Genomic DNA, 26,172 nt, shown 5'->3' with positions numbered 1-26,172 from the left:
CCTTTCAGAATTACTCCATATTTTCAAAGTTTTTCCTTCAACCAGATGCATCACTCCTGTCTGATCTCAATAAGCTTCAATCACTAAAAGTTTCTTTTTTCAGAGAGAAAGAAATGTACCACATCATTTGAGTCTATTGATAGTATTTTATATGGCCAAGCACATAAGTACCATGTATACTGTGGTCTCCACTGCCATAATTTTATTTCTAGTTTCTCAAAATGTTCACTGACCTGGAATGTCTAAGAAGACAGAACATTATGAACAACCAAATAAGAGCCTGTGCTAATATCAACAGTTAGGTTCTTTTAGTATCTGACTACTTGGACCACTCTAAACTGCTATGCTTTACCAGTTAGGGACTTCTAATTAGGAATGCATAAGAATGGTATAAATTTCAGTACTGCCTCTCAACAAAAAAAATCAGTAAATTAAGAAAAATCTGTTTCTTTATCCAGGCAATAAAATCAAACTGAATCAAAAAAGTCAGATTTGCCTGACAGTAAAATGGTTAAAATTCAAATAATACTTAGAACCTCTACATTGCTTTTCTCCTAAAAATAAGTGTTTACTATACATCAGCATGAATATGTGTTAACTCTCATTATATCTATTACAAGTAGACAGGTATTATATGGTTTTACATAGCTAAACTGAAGGGGAAATATAAGAAGTCAATGGCAGATCCAGAACAGACCTTAGTTTCCTGGCTCTTAGTACCTACTTTGACAAGTAAATAACACTCTCACACTCTCTCTATTCTGCAGTACAAACAGGTCACACCAATCAATCAAATCTGCCTCCATTTCTGGCAGCAATGAATAGACATATTTTGTAGACAGAATATCATTTAACAAATATAAATTAAAGATATAAATTATTAAATATGCAGGTATTTCATGACTTAGAAACTGTCAATTTTAATTTCAATAGTAGTGCTCTCTTAATTGCTCTAAATAAGAACCTCTGTTAGCTCTTTTTGATGTCTCTGATGAACAATATTAGTCTTTTTCATGAAAGAAAGGCTCAAATAAACACATGGATCAAATTAATTTAACAGGAAAACTGGTGCCCATGAAAACAAAAAAAAGGTGTTGAAAAATGTTCTCTTCAGTTTTCTATGGAATATAGGATGAAATTGTGATATTCTATCCTCCACGCACAAGTACTTGACACAATGCACCCAGCCAAGTGTGGTGGTGGTATGACGGCCCATCCAAACAGTATCTAAAGCAAAACAAATAGCACCTGAAGCACAGACTGGGTATCTAAATGAATCCAGGATATCCTATCCTCAAGCAAACCAGGTCATCACGAGATTAGCTGAGGGCAGGCTGAACTAAAAGTACCAGTGTTTTGCACTAATATTTTGTTACTGTGGAGTAGAAAGACCAACCCACACAGCTTCTGTGACCAATTCCTGAGCAGACCACATGTTTTGCTGTATGGAGATTCCTGTAGCAGGAACCTCATATTACCATTGCCACAAGACAATACATTGACCAAGTTGAGAATAATGTCTTATTGGAAAAACTAAACTAACACAGCTGAGACTAAAAGTAATATCTGTAAATATCCAACACCAATGCATAAACATAGGGAACAAAGATAAAGAGAAAATTGGCTAGAACCTGAAAATTCGTAGTGATCCTGAAAGATTCAAATTGTACTTAATATTACGGCTAATTGCAGTAGGCCTTCCTTCTAAAGTTCATTAGCTTAATTTTCAGTAATAGCATAAAAAATATTTAGCCTGTAACTACTGCATTGTACTAGTCCGATGTTCCACGGGAATGTCAGAGGCATGACTTGTTTTATTCACAAGCGTCATCATTTGGCAGGTCTCCAGGACAGGAATTTAAGTGAGAAAGGCAGTTAGATCAGTTGACCAAAATGCAATAGATCAGATGATTTGAATATTTGTTAGACTGGGAACAGAAAGCAGGCATATGAAGAATTTGAAACTGAGCAAGTTTTGAACAAAATATCAGCCCTCGCAACATCTGATGTAGGGACCTGAGTGTTGGTCATAAGACTGCTCCCTTCTGCTTTTTACCCCACATAAAAAGACTCTGTACAAAGGCAGAGTAAGTTGCAAATTCTGGTCAGTAGCCAACATCCACTTTTGTAGCTTTAGCAAACGTTGACCTTTTGAATATAAATGCTTTTGGATGGTGAAAGCCAGGGAGGAGCTCTTTTGATGTCTTTTCTCTTACAAGGATCTTTGATAAGTCAGAATTTGCTGCAGCAGAACTGAGGATTATCCTGAATTTTGGCTTCCCGAAATTGCAAATGCAATAAATCTGTAATCATAAAATGAACAGCAAGCGAACATTTGAGTACTTCATTTATGTGCCCCACCAGTGCCAATTTGTGCCAAAAACTGGATTGTGGATGTTAAATTAGGAGCACAACTTTTGAAGATACAAACTGTGTCATGAAATGAAACTTGCCTTCTGAAAATTTATCCCTACCGAACATGAATTTACAGATCATAAAGATGTCGCATTTTTGGATCGTTCTCAAATTAGCTCACATTAAGAAACCTCATTCAGATTAACAGTGTAACAACTATCTAGAATAAGTGGCAATGAGTATCTAATATCAATACGTTTATCAATTACCACTTATCTGTCTGTATACCAAATAGATTCAATTATTAAATGTAAATAAAATAAATCTCTTAAAAATTGATTTCCCAGATGAGAGGAAAAAGTGGTTAGCAAGCTGAGTGTGAAATTTACATGTGGTTCATGAAAAAGTGATTACTTACGGAATTAATTGATTTTAGAAATGAATCTGAGGGTGCAAAATTATGGCATAAAAAGTAAGCAATTCCAAAGATCCTGTTTTATGTCCATGAGAAAGGTGGCTATTTTTCCTTCCATGTACAGCCAGTGTCAGAAACTGTGATCTACACAAGAAATCCTACTCGAAGGTATAGTCTCTGTTAGCCATCTTTATCTTTCATAATGCTTAAACTCTTGCCCCTTTCTCTTTTTCCTCACAGCTGAACTGATTGTCCACAACTTGGTTATGTCCTGATTTGATGTCGACGATTTCTTTCTCAGAAGTCTTTTCTGATACTAAGATTTACTTTCCAATCTGTCAAAAATGTCACTCCAAAAATGCATCTTTTTACAGATTATTTCAAACATGTTACTCTCCCATCTTTCAGACACATTTCAATGCCAATGATGTCAGTGTTATCCCTTCATCTTTTTCCTGCAATTTCTCTGTGCCACCTTTCACGTTGTTCCTTACATGTGAGATATTCTTCCTGAACCATAGTCAGGCTGTTCCTAAATCCTTGTTTCTTCTGTCTCAGCTATGTAAGCTGAAAGGACAAAAGAAGGTGTAACAGAATCTTCCAAACAAGTACTTTACTGAATGCCCTCCAGAGACCTTTTGTACTGTTCACCTTTTAAACACCTCGATGCTACCCGCTGTTCTACCAGGTATTACCTGGATCAGAATCCCAGACTGGTTTCAAAGAGGAGTGTTGTCTTTTCAGCATTCTTGGAACAGTCTAATGAAAATTCAAGCTCTGATCCTGCAACCTGCAAGTTCTGGGACTAAGTTCATCAAGGCTTTCCCTTTACCACATTGACCCAAGGCATTTGGGGGAATTTTTAAAGGATTTTTCTATCCCTGAATAGTAAAGCTGCAGACCCTCGTCAGTCTGTCCCAGCTTAAACATTCTGTATTGTGTTTTTACAGATTTATTTTTTGGAATGAATGCCACTGCGATGCTCCTGTATAGCAACTAGGATTGCTGGAAAACACGTCATGTCTTTCTCTCAGGGGCCTGCTGTTACTTCTGGCTAAGGCACCTGACTTCACATTTTGGGGCATTAAACCACTCTGGAGCTCTCCTAGGTGCGATAAGTTACCACTCTTGCAACACAGGCCCGCGACCACTCATGAGCTCCTTCGGCAGCACATGTCCCTGGGAGCAAGCACGCAGCTCGGCAGAGGCCCCGTCTGGGTCTGCTTTATCGGCAGGGAGTCACTCAGAACCTGCCTCTTCAGCCCGCGGCCGCTCCCCCACAGCGGCCTCACTGCGAGAAGCGCCGCCCGGCCTCGGCACGGCCCCGCGAAGAGGCGCTCCCACAACGGCCGGGACACGGCCCCCGCGAAGAACGCGTCCGCCTCCGCCCCGGCCGCGGGGCAGGGCCTGCCTCGTCCCACCGCCCCACGGAAGGCCGCTTCCTTCTCCCTTCGCCCCGCCCCGCCTCGCAGCCCGGCCGACGGCAGGCCCCGGCTGGTTGCCATGGTGACCAGCCAGGCCGGGCCCAAGGCAGCAAAGCTCCCGTTGATTGGCTGCGGGGCGGAGCCCAATCGGCGGGCGGCATGTTACGGTGTATCAAGATGGCGGTCAGGTAAACATGGCTGGTGGCGGAGCCAGGCGTTGGGGGTTGTCCGTGGTCGTTAGGAGGGCGTCGCGGGGGCCTCAGGCAGCGGCCGGCTCCGGTCGGGCTGCCCTCGTCTTGCTGGCTTTCCCCTTCCCCGGAGCGGACTCTTCCCTCCGTCCTTCCTGCAGCTGGCCGGGGGCAGTGGGGCTGGCGGACTCGCCCGCCCGTGCCCGGCGGTGCCCGGGCGAGGGGAGGCAGTTGCGCTGTCCTGGGAAGCGATGGCGTGGAAGGGTTGAGTGTGCTGCCCCTGGAGAGAGACGGAAGGCGTTGCTGCCGTACCGTAGCTAAAACCGAAAGCAGCTATGAACAGTTCCGGAGTGAGAAAACTTTAAAGAACAAGGGAAAAACAAGCAAAAGCTTTTACATTGTAATAACCTTAGTCTGTTTACTTAGCTCCTCTGCCTCCCTCTTAAATACTAAGTATTAGAAACTTTTTAATGAGCTTGTCTAAAGCATGGTAGCAATTTTCTCAGGAAAAATTAAAATGTTTCTGATGATGTGTTTTATTATTTTTTAATTCTCTCTTCTACAGGCTAACTATGTTTTTATCTCAAGATGGGTAAGCACATTAATCTAGTGTCTTTGCAATGACCTGGAGTGTCCTGGTCTTATTTTGACTGGAAGATGTGGAGCGGACTGTTACCTCGAGGACTGAATGAAAGTGATGTTGACTTAAGTTCTGATGATGGAGATGCATTGGATAGTGCAATATCCTTCTCAAAGGAAGATACAAAAGAAGATATTAAAACAGTTCAGCTTTCTGAATTCCAGGAGAGTGAATCTGAAAGTATCACCATCAGTAAACCCACTTTGATATCAGTGACAGATGGAGAAAATAATTGTCAAGCATGCCCTTCTGGAGTTTCTTTAAATATGTGGAATGTGGGTAACATTACATGTCTGCAAATGTCCAAAGCGTAAATGCAGCATACTGGAAGTTGCATGTCTGATATTTAAATTAAAATAAGTTATATTGGGTAGTACGGGTTTTTTTTGTTTCTGTTTGTTGTTGTTGCGCACGGGTGATATTAAAAGCACAACACGGAAGTGTGTAGATTACTCAGTTGCACAAAGATTTCTGTTTATTGTGGAATATGGACTCTGAGCTTCTTTAGAAGCGTGGAAGACAGTTGCAAAGATTTATAGTTAAGCGCAGTAGCCACTGTACTGATGATTATGGTCTGCTAAGTAGAGGTGTGCTGTTCTGCTTTCTCTAAGGATTAGTTGCAGGGATTCAGACTCATAGTTGCTTATGCTCTTGTTGCATGTAGAGACTGAAAAGATTGGATCTGCTGAAAAACAAAGCAGCCTATCTTTTAGGCTTTTGAATCCAAATAAGAACTTGGCAAAAACTTGTCGCTCTTCTCTGTCCATATGTGTAGCCTGCTGTGCAAGGAATATACTGTCAGTCATCCTTGAATGCTAAACTGCTATCGATGCAGTAACAAGATGCTAAATACTTCAGGAGTATACAGCTAACATGACTGTATTTGGTATCATGCCCCGTTAGAAAGTAGAGACAGCTTTGAGTAGTTCTGGGATTTAGGAAGGGCTGAAAGTTAGAGAGGTCAGGTGACATAAGGATTAGAGTCAGTTAGTCTAATGCCATCAGAGTGGGATGTACTCAATGCATAATTTTACTGTAATAGATATAGGAAAGTACCATGGATGAATGAGATATTGGGACAGCATTTCTCAGCACATTGTGATTGGAAAAAAAAAGTTTGCTTTTTCTTTCATCTTGTAGAAATTTGTGGAGCTTCAGAAGAAAAAACATGAAATGAAAACCCAAGCAAATCAGGGAAACAGAGGCCAAAAAAGAAAGCGCCACAGAAAAGGTGTTTCATTTAATTACAGAATTTATTTTCCTAAAATGGTATTAATATCAAATAAGTTGCAAATGGGACTTGCTGTTTTTTCCAAGACTTGTAGTAAAATGCCTGAGTAGATATTGTCTCACTATTAACTAGTGTTTGATTTATTTTTTTTCCTAGTTGCTTTACCAACCAAGTAATACTTTTATGTTATTTTTGAAAAGGAGATAGTGCTTCTTAAATGTTATTCAATTAATCCTTATTTATAATGGCTAATCATATTTCAATAATTCTAGAAGACAGACTTTTGTATCTTCTAATTAGAATTTCTTCTTCATGGATATTGTGTAGGAGGTTCTTCATGTGAAAAGCCTTACAGCTGAGTGGTTTAGATCCACATAATCACTGGCAAATAAATCCTAGTATGTCAATCTTGCAAAGGAAATGTGACCAATTAGAATTCTGTTAACTTCATTGGATGCTGTAGGGTATTGCTGTGTAACATGGGTTTTTGTTTTTGTTGTTTTCCAGAAAAACTGAAAAAGAACAATAAAGAAGTGACTGAGAGGTATAAACAGGTCAATGTGATTATCTGAGGTCTATTTTTAATATTAGGCAAAATTAGCCATGCACGTGGCCAACATTTTTACCCAGTCATAGCTATGAACATCATGTGAAATTTCTGCTGAAGTTGTTCAGTAGCAGGCAAGCTGAATTTGATTCCAGTGATTGCTTGATGAAGTTTATTGCTTGATTTTTTTTTCTTTTTTTTAAACAGAACACATGTATTGTTAATTTATATTTAATATGGACTTAATGTTACTTTTGGTGATTTGGTGCATGTCATTACATACAAGCTTGATTTCAAGATTGTGGCATAACATATTTAATATGGACTTAATGTTACTTTTGGTGATTTGGTGCATGTCATTACATACAAGCTTGATTTCAAGATTGTGGCATAACATACATAGAGGAAAAGAAATAATTAATTTCATTTCCATTAAAAAAAAAAAAAAGGGTGGAAAAGGTGTGTCTGCCAAATGGAAAAATCTTTCTTTTAGTGTTGAAGAGAATATTACAAGCAGTGGAAAGCAAACTGGTTATAATAATCTTGTTTTTGTTTTTTTGGTAGTCAACAGTTGGCAAATGAAGACCAATGGAAAGAGCTTACACAATACTTTGGAATCAATGACAGATTTGAATCACTTGTGAATAGAAGGGCTCCACAAAAGGTGATTGTTGATATAAAACCAATGTCAGCTTGTACTCGTAATAAAAGAAGTCAGCTTTAACTGAAATAGGAATAAATCTGAGACCGTTTGAAAGTGTGTAAGTGATTACATCACCCTGAGAATTAATATGCATGATATGTGTGATTATTTCCTTTCTATTTTTTATTGTATCATCGTGAGAAACAAAATACTTCTTTGCATGTTTAACTACAGTGACTTTTTTTTTAAGTTGTTTTAAGTTTAAAATGCATCAACTAATTCCTTGGCCAAATCTACCATATGGCTTTATTGGACACAATCTGTTCATAAATGCTATTATTGTACAGCTAGTCATAGTTTAAGAAAACTGCAGCCCCACAAGATGGACAAGTTAAACTTGTTATTCAGGGAGTTCTTCATAACATTGTTTGTTCTGTAACTTTTCCGGTGGAGGCCTGTGTAAGTTTTGTGATGTCAAATGTTTATCAAATGTTTAGTTAGCATCATTTTCCTTATAAATTTTCTGTGTGTTTTTTTTTTGTTTGTTTTTTGGGGTTTTTTTTTGCCTGAAGTAAATTTCTATATGCAAATCATGAACACTGACCACTTCTGAGTTCTTCCTTTTGGTGGAAATTCAGTTTTCATTAAACTACTCAGGATAGGTCTGGAATAAGGCCCAGAGTATTAGAATGCGGATGCTTTCCACCTAAGATAAGAGATTGTGTTGCTGGCTGTGTGTGTGTTTGTGTGTGTGATCTCATTTCAGGAAAAGACATCTAACAGAATTGGCTATCACTGCAGCTTCAAATTCTTCTTCTTTTTTTTAAGAAAGACTTCCACCTGAGTAATTATCCTTCAAATACTGCACTTTTTCTTTTGATTATTTTGCCTGTTTCTTGCTTTTCTATTTTTAACAGAAATATATGCTACGGAACTGTCAGATATACTTTTCTTTGGTATCACTAATATTTAAATCCAGTGAAGCTGTAAAGTCTCTCTTCTTTTTAATGAGAGAATAAGGTTTTTTTTGTGAAATTCTAAAGTCAGTGTCACTTACAATACTACTGCTAGCCTTCTATATTCCTTCAGAAACTTCCAATTATGAAAGTTTAATTAAATATTAATATTAATGTTTAATATATTAAATCCATTAAATATTAATTTGCCATTTATTGTTGCATTACTTGTAAGTTTTATCTCTAAACAAGTTAGAAGTTATGTTGATCATAAAGGTTAGTTCCTTGTTTTCAGAGGTTAAAAAAATCTGAAGCATTTTCATTGTTTTACATAGGACTGCTAAAATCTTGAATTTTTTAGTACAATGGAGTGGCACCATGCCGGATTTCAGTTTTTGGATGAAGATAAGATCTTAGAACTGTGATGATACAGTGGTAATTGCCATTCTTCATGTTACCTGACACCCATTTCACATTTTGTTTAGAAAGCTCCAGGGATGGAAGAGAGAAGCCAGATCTTCAGATGAAATTTTATTGTGACAGGCATAAACTAGTCCGTGTAATTTTTTTTTTTTAACCTACAGTATTATTGCACACATAAGGTGGAACTAATGCAATGATTTGTGCTCAGTCAGTCTTTGAGTGAATTCTTAATTATACTGCCCATTGCAATACATAGACGAAATGATTTGTTTTACATAGGAATGACAGGTTTATGGAATATCCTAAAATGAAGAATTTTATGAAAGAAATATTATTTAAAAATAAGATATTCACTTTAGAAGTATTATTTCTTGTTCATATGTCCTAAAAACTTTTGCTTTTTTTTCTTTCTAGTCTGGCCTTGAACTTAGCATAGAGAAGTCTGTGGCTGAAGGTGATATTGATAAAGCTGAGGAGCTGAGTGATAGATTAGCCATTCGTGAGGTAAGTATCCTGTTAACAAAAGCTCTTAAAAAACATTTAGTTCTGTACATCGGTGCAAAAAAAAAATCATAACTAAAATAGCACTGAAGACTGCTTGGGGCTTCATTTCTATTTCCTAAGTCAGTCTTCTGTCAGTAATTGAAGGACTTTACTACTGATCTAGTATTGCTTTGACAATTACAGCTATATATAAAAATTGAAGAATACAACTGTGAACAACCCCGAGTAGCCTTACTTTAAAGCTTTTGACTCCACCACTTGGACTGTAACTAGCCATCTGTATTGAGCTTTTGGATTTTTCTGCACATCATGAACCAAAAAATGGGTGGGCAGGATGTTCCTTTCCTGTCAGTGCCCTGTGCCTCAGACTGTTCTCTGCGTTCCCTCTCTGAAAAGTCTGTGGCTTGAGAAGCCTGTAGGAAGGCAGGGATCTAGCAAGTTCATGTCAAGACATCTTGATATAGCCTTAGAGTGATATTTATAGAATGAATGGATATTTCTTTTGCTCTGGAAAAATTTGACATTTTTAGGTTAAATACAAAACTCCAAATAAGTCCAGGTGGAAAACTCAACGTTTTCATGAGGCTGTCTTGTTAGCTGGTACATCTGAGTAATTTTGTGAAGGTTATGTGGCTTTTGCTGCAAAAGTTGGATCGTTTAAACTTTATGTAGTGCTGAGCAAACACTTAAACTGGTAAGGAATCTATCAGATGCTTCTGTGAGTTGAGATTTGTTATGAGAAATACAGTTTGTTTGGTGCGTATATGGTAGGTAGTGGCAGCAGTAGTATGTCATTGAAATCCATGTGGGCTGTTGAGCCCCCTTCTGTTTGTGCAGACAGGGAAAATGTGAATAAACAAAACCAAGATGAAAAGAATGGCTAGAACAGTTTTGAATCCAGATAAGTTTAAAAAAAAAAAAAAAAGCATGGGTGTATTATGCTAGAAGGCTAGGTGAGTGGAGAAGCTGTCCTCTTAAGTTATCTTAATTACTTAATTTCTGCATGGTTTTTGCTTTGTCATCTATCTTCCGTGTTTTTGCATTTTCACAGAGATAATTGGGATTTTTTATCTGCTGTGTATACCAATAAAATTGAAAGGTATTAAAAAAGCATTAAAAAGGGAAATAAAAAGTCTGAGTACTTCTCACTTTGATGCAAATATAAAAAATGTTTAGGTACAGTATTTCAAGCAAAGCTGTAATTGATTTAATGTAAAATTACAAATTTAAATCTGGTTTAATGCACTATAATATACTATTATGATTGCTTTAAAAACAAATGGCTTTTGAAACAGGAAATACAGTTCTTAAGGTTCTGTAAATATTTTATGTAAAGCTAGCTGTTCCTCAGGGGTGTTCTTACACATTCATTAGAAACGCCCACATCTAATCACTCAGGGTAGTTTCTAATTACTGGACTCTATCTGCCTTTTCATTGGTAATTACAAAACCTCATTCCACATAAATGACAGTTCATGACCGAAAGTAATAGAAATAAAGGGTGATGTGCCCTTTAAGTCTGACTCGCTTCTCACAGTGATACTGTTATATTACCTTTTGTGTATAGACTATTAAAACATTCTTACTACTGTATTCTCCTTCACAAATGGATCACACCATCTATTCTAAAGTGGTTAGAGTATCATAATCAATAAAACATACTGAGGTTCCGGTGCAAATTGTTTGACAATAAAACAAATTAATGTAAGAAGTTCTAAGGTTTTGTAATATTTATGATAAACTACTATCTGATTTCAGTAGCCATGGAATTGTACAATATCTAGCATATCGCAGGTGCTACAGCAATATATTATTATTTGTGAAACATTAGCTCCAAATTGTTGACTTTCAAATATTAACATGTTGTAATTCTGAAAACAAAATGCTTGGAACGTTATTAGTATTCACAGCCTTGACTTGGTTTTGGTTAAGTGGGTTTATCTGAATAAATAGTATGTTGAGAGAAGAAAAACTCAAATGACTCTGGCTTGATCTCATGAGGAGTTCTGTGAGCGCAGAATCTCGGTGAATTCACTGGGGCTCCACTATTGTGAAGATGTGCAACATAACCCACTGCAAAATTGGTTTTTCTTTGTCGTCTTAAAGAGTCTGTATTTTTAAATGGATCTTTTAAAGTCCTTCTATTCTAAGGAAAACCTTACAGTGACTAATTCTGATTCAGTGAAGAGCTGTAGAAAAGGATGCAATTGTGGGAGAGGCTGTTTCAAAACAGCATTGTTTGTACATAAGTACAATTAATAAAATGTTGTCTTCACATTGTATAGTATTGATTAAAACATGACCTTTCTTCTCTTTCTGCAATGTAAAGAAATGTGACTTTTCATTTTATATAATACTTGGAAATTAATTACTTTCTGGAGCATGTGATTTCGTTGTGTCCCTTTCACCTCCGAGTGCCCCAACATCAGACATGGAACTGCACTATGACTGCATTGAAATATAATGCTTATGAAGTCCTGAATTGTTATTTTATCTGGACCTCATCTTTCTATGTATATTTTCATTTTTCTTGAGCAATGTTGCAGGGTTATGGAGGCTATGAGAAATAAGCTGCCTTCTGTTTGGGGTACAGCCCCATTGCTGCCATGTGAAAAATGTTCAGTGGGTAGGTGTTCTTTTTTTGAAATCAGGTGTATGGGTTTTTAATCGGCACCATTTTCTTTTGCAAGAAGCAGTGACTGGAACCTGCTGATAAAGCTTTTGCTTTGAGGCACAGATCCCAGAGTTCTTAAAGCCGTTTCCTGCTTTAATAAGTGAAACTAATTTTTGATGTATAACACTTATAAGCCTGTGAAACTGATAGGGCAGCTTCAGTATTTAGAAAAATGAAGCCAAAAATAAACAGATGACTGAGAATAGGCAGTAAAACGTGTCCTAAAAAGCAAAGGAATGCCAAAATGATGCTGTCAATGTGCTATCATTATGATACAGTGAGAGGGTGTTTCTTTTAAATCAGATTCCCTTAAAATCAGTGATGATTTAGGCAATATGCGTAATCTAGCAGCTGTGAGTGGATTACTGACATTTACATCCTTAAAACTTAAGTGATACTACTTCAAGATTTTGTGTGTTTTGGTTTCCATGTGGCACTTGTTGCAGATTCTTTTAAGGAATATGTTGTTATTGTATTACTGTAAATGAGGGTTTGGGGTATATACTATTTGTTAAATTCTTTCAGGAATATGTACTAATACAGCTTAAATCTTTTTTTATTCTCATAGCATTCTTGGTTTTAGATTGAAAGTTAGAAGTTATAACAAGCAAAATAAAGTTCTCTATGGAGACGTTTTAGTACTGCGTCTAAATTAAAGGCCATTTAGACATTTCTAAAATAAATGTGACATAGTCTAAACTTTTGTCTAATGTGAACTTCTAATTGTACAGTGTAAATGTTTCTCTTGATCCAGGCTAGCAGGTATATTGTAACAGATGTACATTGAGACATGTTCAGAAGATGATATATTTTCTGTCTTCAAGTTAGGAGCATCAGAGGTCACACTGAGAACAACAAAGCATGAAGGAATAGAAATATGTGTGTCTTTCCTAGTTTGAAAGACAGTTGGGCATTAGTTGGAGAAGCTAATGCTGAATTTTGAAATTGGGTTTGCAAAGATTACGGGACTTCACAGATCTGCTCATTCCCCTGGGTTGACTAGACTTCTGATGATCCTTGGATACTTTGTGTGAGGCTCTGTATTTGCCAGTGACTGCATGTGTGGATTTATAGGTGGCTCTTGAGATTGTGGTTATAAACGTATTGTCCCATTCTTGGCAGTTAAATTGCTATTAAAAATGATTTGCCTGTGTGCGATGATATTCAGTCTAATCTTTTTGCAAATCTCACTACTACGCCTTGTCTCCTGTTGCCATCCTAGCTTGGGGACTAGAAAAGTTATTGCAGTTAGTTTGGGAATTGTCAGGCTGGCAGATCTCTCTGTAGAATCCTTGGCCATACCCACAACATGTCCTCTTGTGGGGTGCTTTACTTCACTAAGGAGTTCTAATGGTCCTGAAATTCTTGATTGTATTATTTATATATGAGTGAAATTCTTCCTGAGAGATTATGGGCATGTCTGCATTATATTGTACAGAATAATTTACTCCATGAATAACTCTGCTTTTTCAGCCAGACTGCTTCTAGAACTCTGTCTAGCTTGATGATTTCTGTGCTGTGGCGCAGTTTGCGTATACAATCAACATGGTTACATGTGATTAAAATTTTTGTTGAGCATCAGCATAATTCAGATGGGTTGTACTCATTAACTTCCAGCCAACAATGTGCTTAAAAACCCATAGTGAACTGAAGATCATTTCTGTAATAAATAACCACAACATAGTGGCTATTGTGAAGTATAGAAAGGAATACCTAAAGCTATAGTGTCAATACTGTATATCTAACGATAACTTGTTTAACTTGAGAGATGTCAAGCCAAGTGTTAACATACATATCCAAGCAGTCCTGAACCTTTTAGAATGAATGTTGTTGAGAGAATGATTTTTATGTAGACATTTAACTGGCACTTAAAATGTAGACACTTAAAAATGGTTTTCTTGGTGATATTCTAAGGTAGGCTAATCAAGCTTTTAGGGATAGTGTGTACTTGGATATGTAGGTGGCAACTGACACTTGCAATTCAGTCAATTTTTCTAAATTTTCAAAAACTTTTTTGGAATAGTATCTTGAAATGCTGTTTCATGGTCTTACTGTATTTATGGGAATCTTCCTAGTTGTTGTGTGGTGGTGGGTTTTTTTGGGGGGTGGGGAAGGGGACACTGAATCTTGGAAAGTTAGAACACTATGTTGACTGTGCATAGCAGGAAGTGTGTATCCTTTTGAGTAAGGATGATACCCTGAGGTACCAATAACTTTGTTTTGCAGTCAATCAATTTTGATTTGCAAGAAGTCTTCATAAAGTTCTTTTTTTAAATGATTTAGTTTAACTAGCCAACAGTCGTAGTTTTCTCCACCCCCCCCCCCCAATATATAAACTAAAAATGATTTCCAGGCTTTTTTCTGGAGGAAAAAAAAATTTTTTTCTTAATGCTTTTGTACTCAAATCACTCTGCTGTGTCTCTGGAAGCAGAATGCTGATTTCTGTGTGGCTCTGCTGTTCTGAGAACTGATTTGGTTTGACTGCAAACTTTGCATTTTGCTCATGATTTTTGTTACTGCTTGGTAGTTAGGTGCCACATTGTCTAAGAGTGTATTAGCCTGAGGACTGTAACTTGAACACAATAAAATCTTGACCATTTTAGATTTACCTGTCAAAAGAAACTTTTAAAATATTTTGTAATTTAGTATGCTAAATTACTGAACTAGTTATCAGTCTTTAAATAGCTGGGCTTTCTGACAGCAATATTCTAAAGTGCTTAGCTTTTAGTGGCTTCTGGCATTTTGGTGAAAGACTTAAAAAGCTGTAACTTACAAGGAACTATGGTATTGTAATCAAGTTTAAATTAAAGACCTGTATTATAATCAACCAAATTAATTAGCTCTTCCCTGAGGTATCATTCCCATGCTACAGCAATCAGTCTTGCTGTTGTCTTCAAAATTTGCGTTGCATCAGTTTTGACCACTTCCCGATGATCAAATTAGCAATCACTCTTTGTAAGTAAATTCTAGTCAGATAACTTAGAATGGGAAGTACATGAGCAGAGCTCTCTGTCATAACCATTGAGAACCATTCCATAAGCTGTTGTTTTCCTTTTAAAAATCTAGGTAGGATATGATTGATCACCAGGTCATACATGCATTGCTGTTAAAAATATGCAGGTTATGATGTTTGGTGAATTGGCTGCCCTTCTAGCTGCATAATAAGTTTCACTTACAAATTCTGTGCAACATTCAGAATTCATCATAATGCTTTTAGGTACCTGAAGAGATTGATGTAGTTTTATACAGAATATAACCAAGCACCAATTAACTTGGAACTCTCCTGCCAATTGAAGGACCTGTTCTGTTTTTTGGGGGGGTTGGGCTTTTTTAAAGGAAAAAAAAATCTATGATGGATTTTCTTTCTAATAGTTAGTAGAGGTGCTTCCAAATATCTCTCCTCATTGAGGTTGTTTTCTTTTAACCTTTGGAACATGGCAGGGTTATCACCTAGAATTACATTCTTATGCTCCCTTAATTATGTACATTTTTTCCTTAACAAACCTTAAAAAAAGATTTCAGATGTTACAAATCTAATTAAAGAGACAGACAAAGCACAGTTTATACTGTAGATTTTTTCTGCAGTTCAATTAATCAGCATGTTTTCTCTTTTAATTAAAACCATTTTAGTAAATTAAAGCCCACAGCAAAACACATATATAATTTGTTTGTAATTAGCTCTTAATTGGTGGTAGTTGAAGCTTAGCACCCTTGGTTTCTTTCTTCATGATTGCCATTTTATTAGCAGCCAGTCATTAATTAATCTTTTTTTCTAATTAGCTTATAAAACTGTTGATGGCACATTATTGTAAATGTGATTTTAAGTTCAAAGCTTGTTAATAAGCTTTCTTACTTAGAAGAACAGAGATAAAGAAATTGCTGAAAACAGTACTACAGTTTTTTTTTTTAAACTGCCTTTCTTAAAAGGCAGCTGTGTAAAGCATCTAACAGCTTATAGTTAATTTTTTTAATGCTGTGTTTTCTCATGAATGGAAGGAGTTGCTTGCATTTAAATGTTTAAATCTAGAGAAAAGCTTAATTATTAGAACATTCTTCTGTCCTTGCTCCATTACTGTGTCATCTAAATATAATTTGATGTTGTAATACACAGCATAAAAATACAACAAAGGTATTACAAACTATTTTACAGTGGAAGTTGAGCACATCATTGAAAGGGGACAATTTTCACTGCAAAATCCACTCAGTATTCTTGTTTGCTTTATATATTTTATATACGTCAGCAATGGATAACATTCCATAACATAAAAGGAGAAAATCATTGCTAAAGGCAAGCCTGAAATAACTAGATTCATACTTGATGAGAAACTGTAACACTGTATTATAAGGCTGCTTGGCTTCTCTGGTGTGACCATAGGATATTTCAGGACCTGTTTGAATATAGATATTTTTTTTTTTTTTGAGCTTCTGTGGGTTTAGCATTTTGTATGTCACACCTAAATATTTCTGGAGCAAGTCTTGAATCTGTTGTCCCATTATTCGTATCATCGATGTTTGTATTATACAATGTGATTTCAATTTAATGAAAAGTCTTCTTGTTTTATAATTTTTGAAGTTAAATATGCCAAGATTTTCAGGTTTTCTCAGAGTTGCAATAGATTCTGTTGCAACTTAATAAAATGTTCACTCTTCTGCTTAAACTTTACATACTATTTCAACTTCAGCCATTTCTTCACTTGTTTTGAAAGTGTTTTATGATGCTGTGCAAGAAACGCTAGAAAGGGATAGCTGACAAGGAAAAAAATTAAAAATTGGATAAAAAGTAAATGAATAATGTCATATTACTAAAAAGATGAGAGGCTAATTTGTGCCGACTTTTTGCTAATTTTGTTCAAGCCTCAAAATGAGGAGCTGTCACCCGTTCTGTGTAGCACTGATGACAGTGCCAATGATCCATGAAATAAGCTGCCGCTGGCTTTGTTCTGATAAGAATGAACAAATCTGCACAATGTACGGCTCCCAGAATCTCATTTTCATACTTGCATGCAGGCTAAAAGAAATAAGCTGTTTGCAGGCTTGATTAATCAGACATTTGAGGGTTTTTTGTCTCTTTGATCTCTTTCGTCTCCTAGGTAACTTGCTTGACATTAATGTTGAGCTTGAGTAAAGACAATCAGGAATTGTAGACCGAACTGATATAAAAATTAAAGACCTTAACACTTTAAGTATTCCAGTAATGGTTCCGCTTTACTTCAGAAAACATCTGTTTTCATTTAATTAAAGAACAAAAGAGTGGCATAAGTATTTTTCATAGAGACCTGTTATTCCATAAAAAGTTAAAGTATGATAATTGGTATTTTTAAATTAAATGCCTTGACTGTTCATAAAGAAAAAAAGCATTTGGAAATTTGTTACATGGTAACAATTTCAGATGAGAAATTTTATGAAAAATAATGGATAAGAAATTTTCATTTGTTACATTAACATCTATAGTAAGATATTTGACATGATTATTGGTGAATTTCAAAATAGAAAGGTTTTTGCCCTGTAGAAACTTTTTTTTTAAGTTTGTCTTAAAAAATATATGTGCTGTGTTACAAGGATGAACCATTATATCAGTTTTACTGCCCAATATGGTTTACACACCTTAAACCTGTAAAATTGAAAGGAATTAAAAAAAAAAATGTCGCAGTGCGTTTGCTTGAGGTTATGCAGACGCTTTTACAAATCTTCCAAGTGGCTGTAAAGATGAATGCCTCAAGGGTCTAGCCAGGGCCCTGCTTTTCCAACCAGCTAAAGCCCTTATCTTAAATCCAAGCAAAGTACCATTAATCTTTTTGAAAGACCTTTTATGGCTTTTAATATATCCCAAATTAGAACATTTTACACCCTTGGTTCCTGAAATATGGTGATAAAAAGCCTTTAGAGCTTAATTTTCCTTACTGCGTGCTCTGACCAATTTGCAGTTCTTTGTGATAATGTTTAGACACCTTAATTAAAATGCAGCAAAATATTGGCTGTTCTATGTGGAAAATGCTGATACTTTGACTACACAAGAAATTGTTGTATATATTTTTATTCATGTGCTCTTACTTCTTTTAACATTGTATTTTATTGAGTTATCTGATGACCTGAAATTTTTTTTTTTTAATGAAAAACCCATTGACCAAGCTTTTAGGGATTTCTTTTGGGAGGGGAAGTGAAGATGTATGTCTTGGTGTGGGAGTGGAAGATGTTTAATCTGACTAAAATTTTTTTGTGTGTTTATATGTGACATATTTGTTTTCATGTCTTGCAAATGTGTCTCTATGTAACCTAGAAATGATAACATTAGTGCTGCAGAATGTGTCTCCTTTTCCTTCCACATTTACTACAGAGGATCTTATTATCCCATTTTTTCCATACCTTTCAAAGATGGAAGAATTCATTCTGCCTTCCAAGAAATACAAATCAAAAGGTTTTTTTCCTCAGTGCTTGTATAGACCTCAGTTGTATGTAATTGTATGTGTATAAATGTTTAATAGGACCACTAGAATATATTTTAAGGAGATAAAGTTATTCCTCACATGGTAAGAGTAAATTTTTGAGTATATTAGGAGATAAAATGCAATTCGGAAATAATGTTTAAAGGCATAGCTCTGCTGATTGAGTACACTGTCCAGTCATCAAATTGCTCTATTTTTGACTAATAAGTAATCCACTCTTAATAAGTAATTATTTTTTAATATTTTAGTTGAGCTTTCTGAAGCATTTTTATAGTGCAAGCATATCACAACTAGTAGCTGCACTTAAGTTAGTCAAAGAGTACCAGAGTATAGCATTCTCTTATTTACATTGTCACTTAATATTTAGGATTTGGCAGTTCAGACATCAGTTGTGAATTACTAATTACATAAAATGTTGTTCCCATTCAGGAAAAATATATAACTAATGATATCAAAGTTTTGAAATGTCTGATCACATGATCTAGTTTGTACATCAAGATAATTCCATAGATACATATTTATGACCCCCAAATACATGCAAAAGCTAGATGAAATAATTGTTTAGCTTTAGTCATTTTACACAATTCCTTTAAAAATATTATGTGTACTTTTTAACTGTTTGTTGCCACAGTGCTTAGGGCCTCAAAGCACAAACTGATATTGTGCTTAATGCTCTACATGCAAGCAGACTCACAAAGCCTTCTGCAAAATGGTTACTTCCTTGAATCGTAAGTGAATGAAAGCATCGAAGGGAGAAGAGCTTGGAGTGATCAGCAAGACAGCTGCTTCCCCTGTCCTTCATCTTAAACTAGTAATCAGGGTTTCAACCTACAGCTTCTCTAGGAGGAGAGTTCTAAGTATAGTTGTTGAATGTATGCCAGTACATCTATACCTCAAAATGCATTCTTGAGTTGAGTCTCATCTTATTTGGATGAAACATCTTTCAGAGTAAATATAGATGTATAGATGCAGCAGATTGAAATGGATTACTATGAAGCATAGAATTTTTACCAAAATTTTGAAGAGTCTTCTATCATTTGGTCTTCCATGCCTCTGTTGATTCTCTAAAGACTGTTTAGGAAACTTAGAAATATGGTAGCTGACTTCAGTAGGCTTTGAACTAGGTGGAAAGAAAACCTTTTTTGCCAGCATAACAGCTCATAGCAGTTTTGCTGAAATGAATTGCTTTTTTTTGGTCTTGGAGGAAGGCAGTAACTTTTGAGATCAAATTCTTCAATAATTCATAATTTAGTTGCAAATAATGTTAAGTAATGACAGCAATCATAGTGTGTAACTAAAATGAACAATAAGTTACAAATGTTAACTGAAGAAAATAATTTGGTCATAGTTCACAGTACCATCTTCCCTCTTGCTTTTCTTCCTCTTGACATACACTAATGTGAATTTAATTCTCATGGTGTGAATAAGTTTATGAAAGTAAAGTGGTATTCACCTAAAGTCTATTAAGGTCTTGTGTGATAATATGCATGCTTTTCAAACTAATAATCTAAAATCTGGTAATGTGAAGACTAAACACCAAATGGACTCTAAGGACACTGCTTCGTTAAAACATGACTACAGGAACTATTGGAAAATTTGTGGTAGTAGCCTGACACTATCATTTTAAAACAACTGAGGTTGCAGACTGTTTCTAATAATAGATGTAAAGGAAGGAAGTGGAGAGGCACAGCTATTGTCATTTGCTTTTAGCTGTTCTTTTAAATGGAAAGAATTGGTGTGAAAAAGATTGCCTGCTCAGAATCCCACTCCTTGGTATATCTCTTGAGACATTCTTGCCCATCCAGTCTTATAGTATAGCATCAACCTAATAGTTGAAAGATGCTAAAATATCTGATGGCTTTTGAGAATCAATATTAGACCAATTCATTTGTGGGGCTTATGTTTCATATGAGCAGTTTACTTCAATTTGATTTTTTTTTTTCCTTCTTTTTACCTCTTAGCTTGGAGTGAAAATTGCCAAAGCTGCTGCTTGCCGCAACTTTGTAAAAGCTAAGCAAGAAGCAGAGGCTGCCCAAGAAGCTCGAAAGAAAAAGAAGCTTGCTTGGGGGTAAGTCATTTTGAGTATGGAATTAAACATTTGTGGTTTCATTGGCACTAAATGTATACGATGCAATTTCAGTTGCTGTTTCCTTAGTTGAAATAGGCTTGTACTAATCTTATTTGCTAGTTTAACCATGGATTTCTTGTTGTGATTTGTTTTGTTGAGACTAAATAGGAAGGCTTTACCAGAATTAATGTGTTGGTCATGTTTACATCTGCCTTGTCTTTTAAAAAGACAATCTCTGTTAAAAAGAAGCTTTGATTTATTTATTTATTTATTGTCATTACTGCTAAGTATGGTATGCTTGAATACTTGAAGCATATATGTTCATGATTCCTAATCTGTTTTTGTTCTCCATTTCAGATTTGAAGCTAAGAAAAGGTGGGAAACAAAAAGCAACATGGGATACATGTAACTCATGTTGTTTTCCTCAGGAGTCATATGCCTGTTTTTATCTGAAGAATCTTTGTGGGTGACTTTTTCTTAAATCCAAACCAAAAAACAATGCTACTATTAAAAAAGCAGGAAATTCATTGTTTCTTTTAATGCTGTTAGACTATTTTGTTTCAAGTCTCTATTGCAAAGTAGCAAAAATAATATATATAACAGTCTTGACATTTAGATAGCCTTGTTCTCCAAAATATGAAAATCTAGGATAAAGCATTGTAGATAATACCAGTTTGGAGTCTGATAGAGAATTCTGTAAAGCTGTAATAAAATATTTGATCCAAATGTGTTCTTCTGTGTCGGGGTGTAATTATAATTGTGGTATGTGGGTATAGGGAGAGGGATAAGTTGTCCCTTTATGTGTTTTGTATTAAGTTGTACAGACTTACTGCAGTAATTACTTTTTTTCTGCATTGAAAACAGTGCTCAGGGTTTCTTTTTTCTTTTTTCTTTTTTTTTTAAGGGAGTGGAGGGGGCAGCAAACCCACCCTGTCTGTTTAAAACTACAATTATTTCTGTGTATGGCTTTATTGCTTAGTAAACAGGGTAAAAAAAAAGGTTGAAAAAGTCCATCTTTCCTCTCTTGGTAGGATCTGGTACTATTCATCATGTCCTGGTGCCTTGGTCTTCAAAATGCTTTAAACTTCTGTTTTGCTTTTCTTTGCAAGAACTCCAATTTTGAAGTTCCAGTGTCTTTGAGCAGATAAAGTGTAGAAATGCATGTCTCAATATCTAAAATCTGTTATATTGTGCAGTTAACTTACTGCACCCAAGAAAAAGAATGCATATTTCTATTCCAAGTCAAATATTTTACAGATCAATTATGATTTGAATGTTTGTTATCATCAATTCTTGTTACTTACAATGTTTCCTCAAAATTTTTCAGTGAAAAGTAAGGACACATTCAAAACTAATAATTCTTTTCCCTGAAGGTCTTGCATGTATGTTTAGTCACCACAATGCCTGAAATGAATTGGTAACGTAAATGTCAGTTGTTGTTAACCAAGATTAATATGTTTCGGGCCAAAGGTATGGTATTAGTGTAATGGTGATTTACTATTTAAGTACTTGAGGCTAAAACAACTTGCCAACAAATAGCAATTTGAAGTTTTACAGCACCAATTCAGAGAGTTTAGGTTTGCAGTCTAACATGGAATAGTGCATTTTTGTTCATTAGCCCTCAGGAAGTTTTATTCTTTTTCTTTTTTAGCAAAACATCGTATTTCTTTCACAAAGATGAGAGTTTGCAGTATGGTAATCTGCAGTTAGCTGTAATTAGTCAGGATGACAGTTAAATACAATTGCCAGGACTGTAAATCGGTGGCTAAACAGGTTTCTGCAGTAGAACATCATAAATCTTTTTTTTAAATAGATTGGCTTTAGAAACTTTGTGTAGGGAAGCAAATGGCATCTCTTTGAAATGTGTTTATAGAGGTAGGTTGCGTTTTTACTTCTTGTAAACAAAAAGTGGATTGCACTATGCAACTTCATCTAGATCCTTCTTATGTGCAGTAGCGCCTCATTTTAGTTTAATTGGTTAGCGAAAGCAATTCCTTTAAGATACCAATAAAACAGTTCCAAAGGCAGTAGATTTGTGCAAAATGTTCTTGTCCAAAACTTTACAGGAACTCAGACACTCAGTACCATGTGTTTTTTTGGGTGGGTGTGTTGTTTTTTTTTTGGGGGGGGGGGTTGTTTTTTTTTAAGCACATGGTATGTTAGATGCAGTTGACCTTTCTGCTTGTAATATACAGCAAAAAAAGCAAAATGATGCTGATAATTTTGTGCTGAAAACGTCAGCAATATTCCATTACTTACAGGTAGCTTGTATTTGACAAAAGTATTACAGATTTTCTCTTAACAGTTACTAGTCAAATGAAAATTTTCATCTAATAAGGATCAGTGCTGTTTGATATAGAATGTGTGTTACAAAAGTAACCCAAACCCTCAAAAACCTGCCACTGTCTGAGAACTTGCTTTTTTATATTCACTTCAACAGTGCGTACCCACATGTAATACTTCTCACTTTCACTTAAAATAACTACTTAGTTTTATGTTAGGCCATTAATAATGTAATTATTTAGGAAATACATAAAACATTTCCTTTGGGTTACTTGTGTGATGAATTAAAAATTATCACATTTTAAGTATTTTGGTGTACCTGAAGTCTTCACTTAAAATGTCTGTTAATTCCCAGAGTTATACCATGTTCAAAAAACTATTAAAATCTAATTAACAGGGAAAATACAAAAAGCTTAATACAGCCACATAGTGATCTGAATATATAGAGACAGCTTACACACAGCTGGCATTTATAAACATCCTCCTAAATTACTGATTTGATTTGTACATGTTTTACATTGCTGCCATTTTTATAGCATAGTTGTGCTCTGAATTTTGGCCAAACAAGCAGAACTACCTTGTAAGCTGTTAAACTTAGAATTTTTTTTATTTTAATTTTATTTATTTTAGCTGATGCTTGTCCAAATGCTTGTTTTGAATGAGCACAACCTCTTTCTAATCAGCCTGACTAAATTTGAATTGTAAAAAGCAATTGTTCTAGTAAATGAGAAGTTTCAACCCTGTCTCTTGGTCTGGCTGAAGTTAAGAATTTAGAGGAGTATAGTTATTAATTTCAGTGCAACTCTTTTGTGTACACAAGGTAAATATTTATTGGTATATATTTGGTATCTTGGATTGGGCCAATAGTTACAAAGGCAGCTCTTCCTTGCCTAAGTTCCTTCCTGCACTCAGAAACCTTGAGAAACTTAAATCTGTGCATTAGTTTTGCCCCAATTTTTTTTTTCTCCACCACAGTTTCATATTTCTTCAAACTACAGTCATGATATTCTCTTAGCTACCCTGAATAGCTGTTTGAAAAAGTGTTGGTAGCTTCCTAAGTGCAGTTGTCCAGAGTAAAGAACAAATCTAATTTTGAAAATGGAAATGTCCTCTCACAAATTATCCATTGTTCTTTGAACTAGGGTTGTGTCTTAAGCTACCTGGCTTGATCATAGCTGAGTTACGTGCGTAACTTTGCCAGCAAGGCCTCTTGGCTAAGTTTATTAGCTTAGGCACTTTAACCTAGTGAGATGGTTAAATTGCTTTTGGTTTTACAGTAGACTTGGTGGATGACAACTTACAGCTCTCCACGCTGTTTCACTGAGCAGTATAGATGTTCTTTTACTTTGGTATAAGCTTCTCACCCACATAGATGTCATACTCTTTCATTTCTACCCCATCTGGAGATAGTCCAGACTGTTCTTGCAAATCTATTGTGTTCTCGGGCCTAAAAATCTAAGAAAAAAATTGTTTATAAACTCCCATGATAAAATACACCCGGTTTAAAGTTTGACAACAGCATACTAATACAATTACCAGTATTTCAAAATACCACATTCCTGAGCTCCTAAACCAAAGAGTGGCTGCAGGGACAGTTTGACAGATAAAAACATATATATAGTTGTTAGAGTTTTAATAGTTTTTTGCCTGCAACCATAATCTGTATCATTATTTTTTAGTTTAATTCTGTTGGACAAGTTTCAAAGATAAATATGGTGTGTAATAAGCCTTTGCAACCTCTAATTTGTGAAGGAGTGTCTGTCCAGTTAATACTTGTTCATTGAAGCAAGAGGTTTTGAAATAGCTAAAGTACGAACTGTAATTACTGATGTCTGTTTCCTATTCACCTATGGGTTTTGGCATTTGATCAAAAAAATTTAATGTATTGCTTAATCTCAGAGCTTTCCCCACCTTCAAAAATATTTACTTCATGAGAACTGTACAGTACTGAATTACTTCAGCAAGACCAGAATAGATTTTTATTTGGCATTGGTCATATATAGCTAATTTGCCAGCAAATATTTTTAGTGGTGCTTCTGAACGTTGTTAATTCAGATATTCGTGTATTTATAATGCACCCTGCTGCAAGTTCAAAACATTTAAAAAGGCATTAAATATAGTGAAGGTTTTTTACTTCACAACTGAGATGGCTAAAAAAAAAGAATACAAAGGTTGAGCAACTTATGCAAGGATAAACTGCAATCTGATAGCGAAGCGGCAAATAGAATCTGTTTCTGTGTGTGCTGTTCTTCATAGCTGTAAATAGAATGAAGAAAGAAGTCTTAAAAGAACAAATGGGAGGCAGGTGCCCAAATCTCATTGAAAGCCATTGGGAATTAGGCACCTCATTGCCATCTGTCCTACTGAGATGATTAGAGATTGAGATATTGAGCACTGATGTTCCAAGCATCAGAGGAGTTTGTGGAATTTCATTCAAGAAAAGTTGTCATTTTTTCTTGTCTAAAGAAGCCTATGGTACTTTGTATCCATTTCTAGTCCTGTGTATTTTACTGTTGAATCTTGTCTTTCCAGTTTCCTTGGAACTATGGAGAACTAGGTTGAGAATTTTTTCTTGTTCTTTGCTTAAAATCAGGCCATGATTATAACATTTTCTACATAATATTTTTTTTAATTCAAATATTTTTTTAGCAAGTGCAAGCAGCCAGCTTAAAAAAAAAAAAAAAAAAGCTGCAGATTTTGCATGTGAGGGCTTTTTTCATGCTCATTTTCTTGGTTATGTTCATAAATACGATGGGCACTATCTGAGTAAGGAAAAAGCTATTTACAGTGAAAATACAGCATCATGCCAAGATGTTGGTTGAGTCCCAAATTGTGGAGAAGCATGTCAGTTATTGAGTCATCCTAACTTAAACACCAGATGCATTTTTCTTGGAGGTTTTCCAGATAGACTGACTGCTTGGCTCATAGGGCTGAAGTCACTTCAGGTCAACATAAAGCAACTGTAAATTGAAAGGGCCAGTTGCACTCCCATGTGATATGAATCACTGAGGTCAGAAGGGGCCTCTGGAGATCGTCTGGTCCAACTCTGGTCTCCCCCCACCCCGAGCAGAGTCAGCTATGGCAGTTTGCCCAGGACCATGTCCAGTCAGGTTTTGAATATCTCCACAGATGGAGACTCCAACTCTCTGGACAACCTGTTCCAGTTTCAACAATCCTCATAGGATGCGAACTACTCTTTCACAACTTTTACTGTAGCTGTGTGAGATTCACATGATGTAAGAGAAAAGATAGAAGTTGAAATAAGGATTCTTACTCAAATGAGAACCAACTGTCCTCTATTTGACAGCAAAATAGGTTTTTCATTCATCCTTTTTGGGAACCTACATGAGACAACCAACATATTCATACCTACATTTG

The 26,172-nt window shown here is 35.7% G+C and overlaps 1 protein-coding gene across 5 annotated transcripts; it reads left to right on the top strand.

Moving 5' to 3' along the window:
• Window positions 1-4,328: 4,328 nt before the first annotated feature.
• Window positions 4,329-21,243, top strand: FAM204A (family with sequence similarity 204 member A). 5 transcript variants are annotated; one of them, XM_013948693.2, is made up of 8 exons: window positions 4,334-4,382; window positions 4,948-5,297; window positions 6,163-6,253; window positions 6,761-6,797; window positions 7,365-7,464; window positions 9,237-9,326; window positions 20,405-20,511; window positions 20,869-21,243. In XM_013948693.2, the coding sequence occupies exons 2-8, from the start codon at window positions 5,040-5,042 to the stop codon at window positions 20,918-20,920; spliced, it is 735 nt and encodes a 244-aa protein (XP_013804147.1). In that variant the 5' UTR covers window positions 4,334-4,382; window positions 4,948-5,039; the 3' UTR covers window positions 20,921-21,243. The 5 variants fall into 5 exon arrangements, with proteins under 5 accessions (XP_067156401.1, XP_067156400.1, XP_013804147.1 ...); XM_067300298.1 differs by having other exon boundaries at window positions 4,336-4,382; window positions 4,948-4,974; XM_067300301.1 differs by lacking the exon at window positions 4,334-4,382 and adding an exon at window positions 4,417-4,782 and having other exon boundaries at window positions 4,948-4,974.
• The last annotated feature ends 4,929 nt before the right edge of the window (window positions 21,244-26,172 follow it).

Source organism: Apteryx mantelli, chromosome 7 (assembly GCF_036417845.1).
Source record: "Apteryx mantelli isolate bAptMan1 chromosome 7, bAptMan1.hap1, whole genome shotgun sequence".
NCBI classification, from domain to species: Eukaryota; Metazoa; Chordata; class Aves; order Apterygiformes; family Apterygidae; genus Apteryx; species Apteryx mantelli.
The sequence above is the reverse complement of the archived record's forward strand: the minus strand, read 5'-3'. Positions and strand labels throughout refer to the sequence as shown.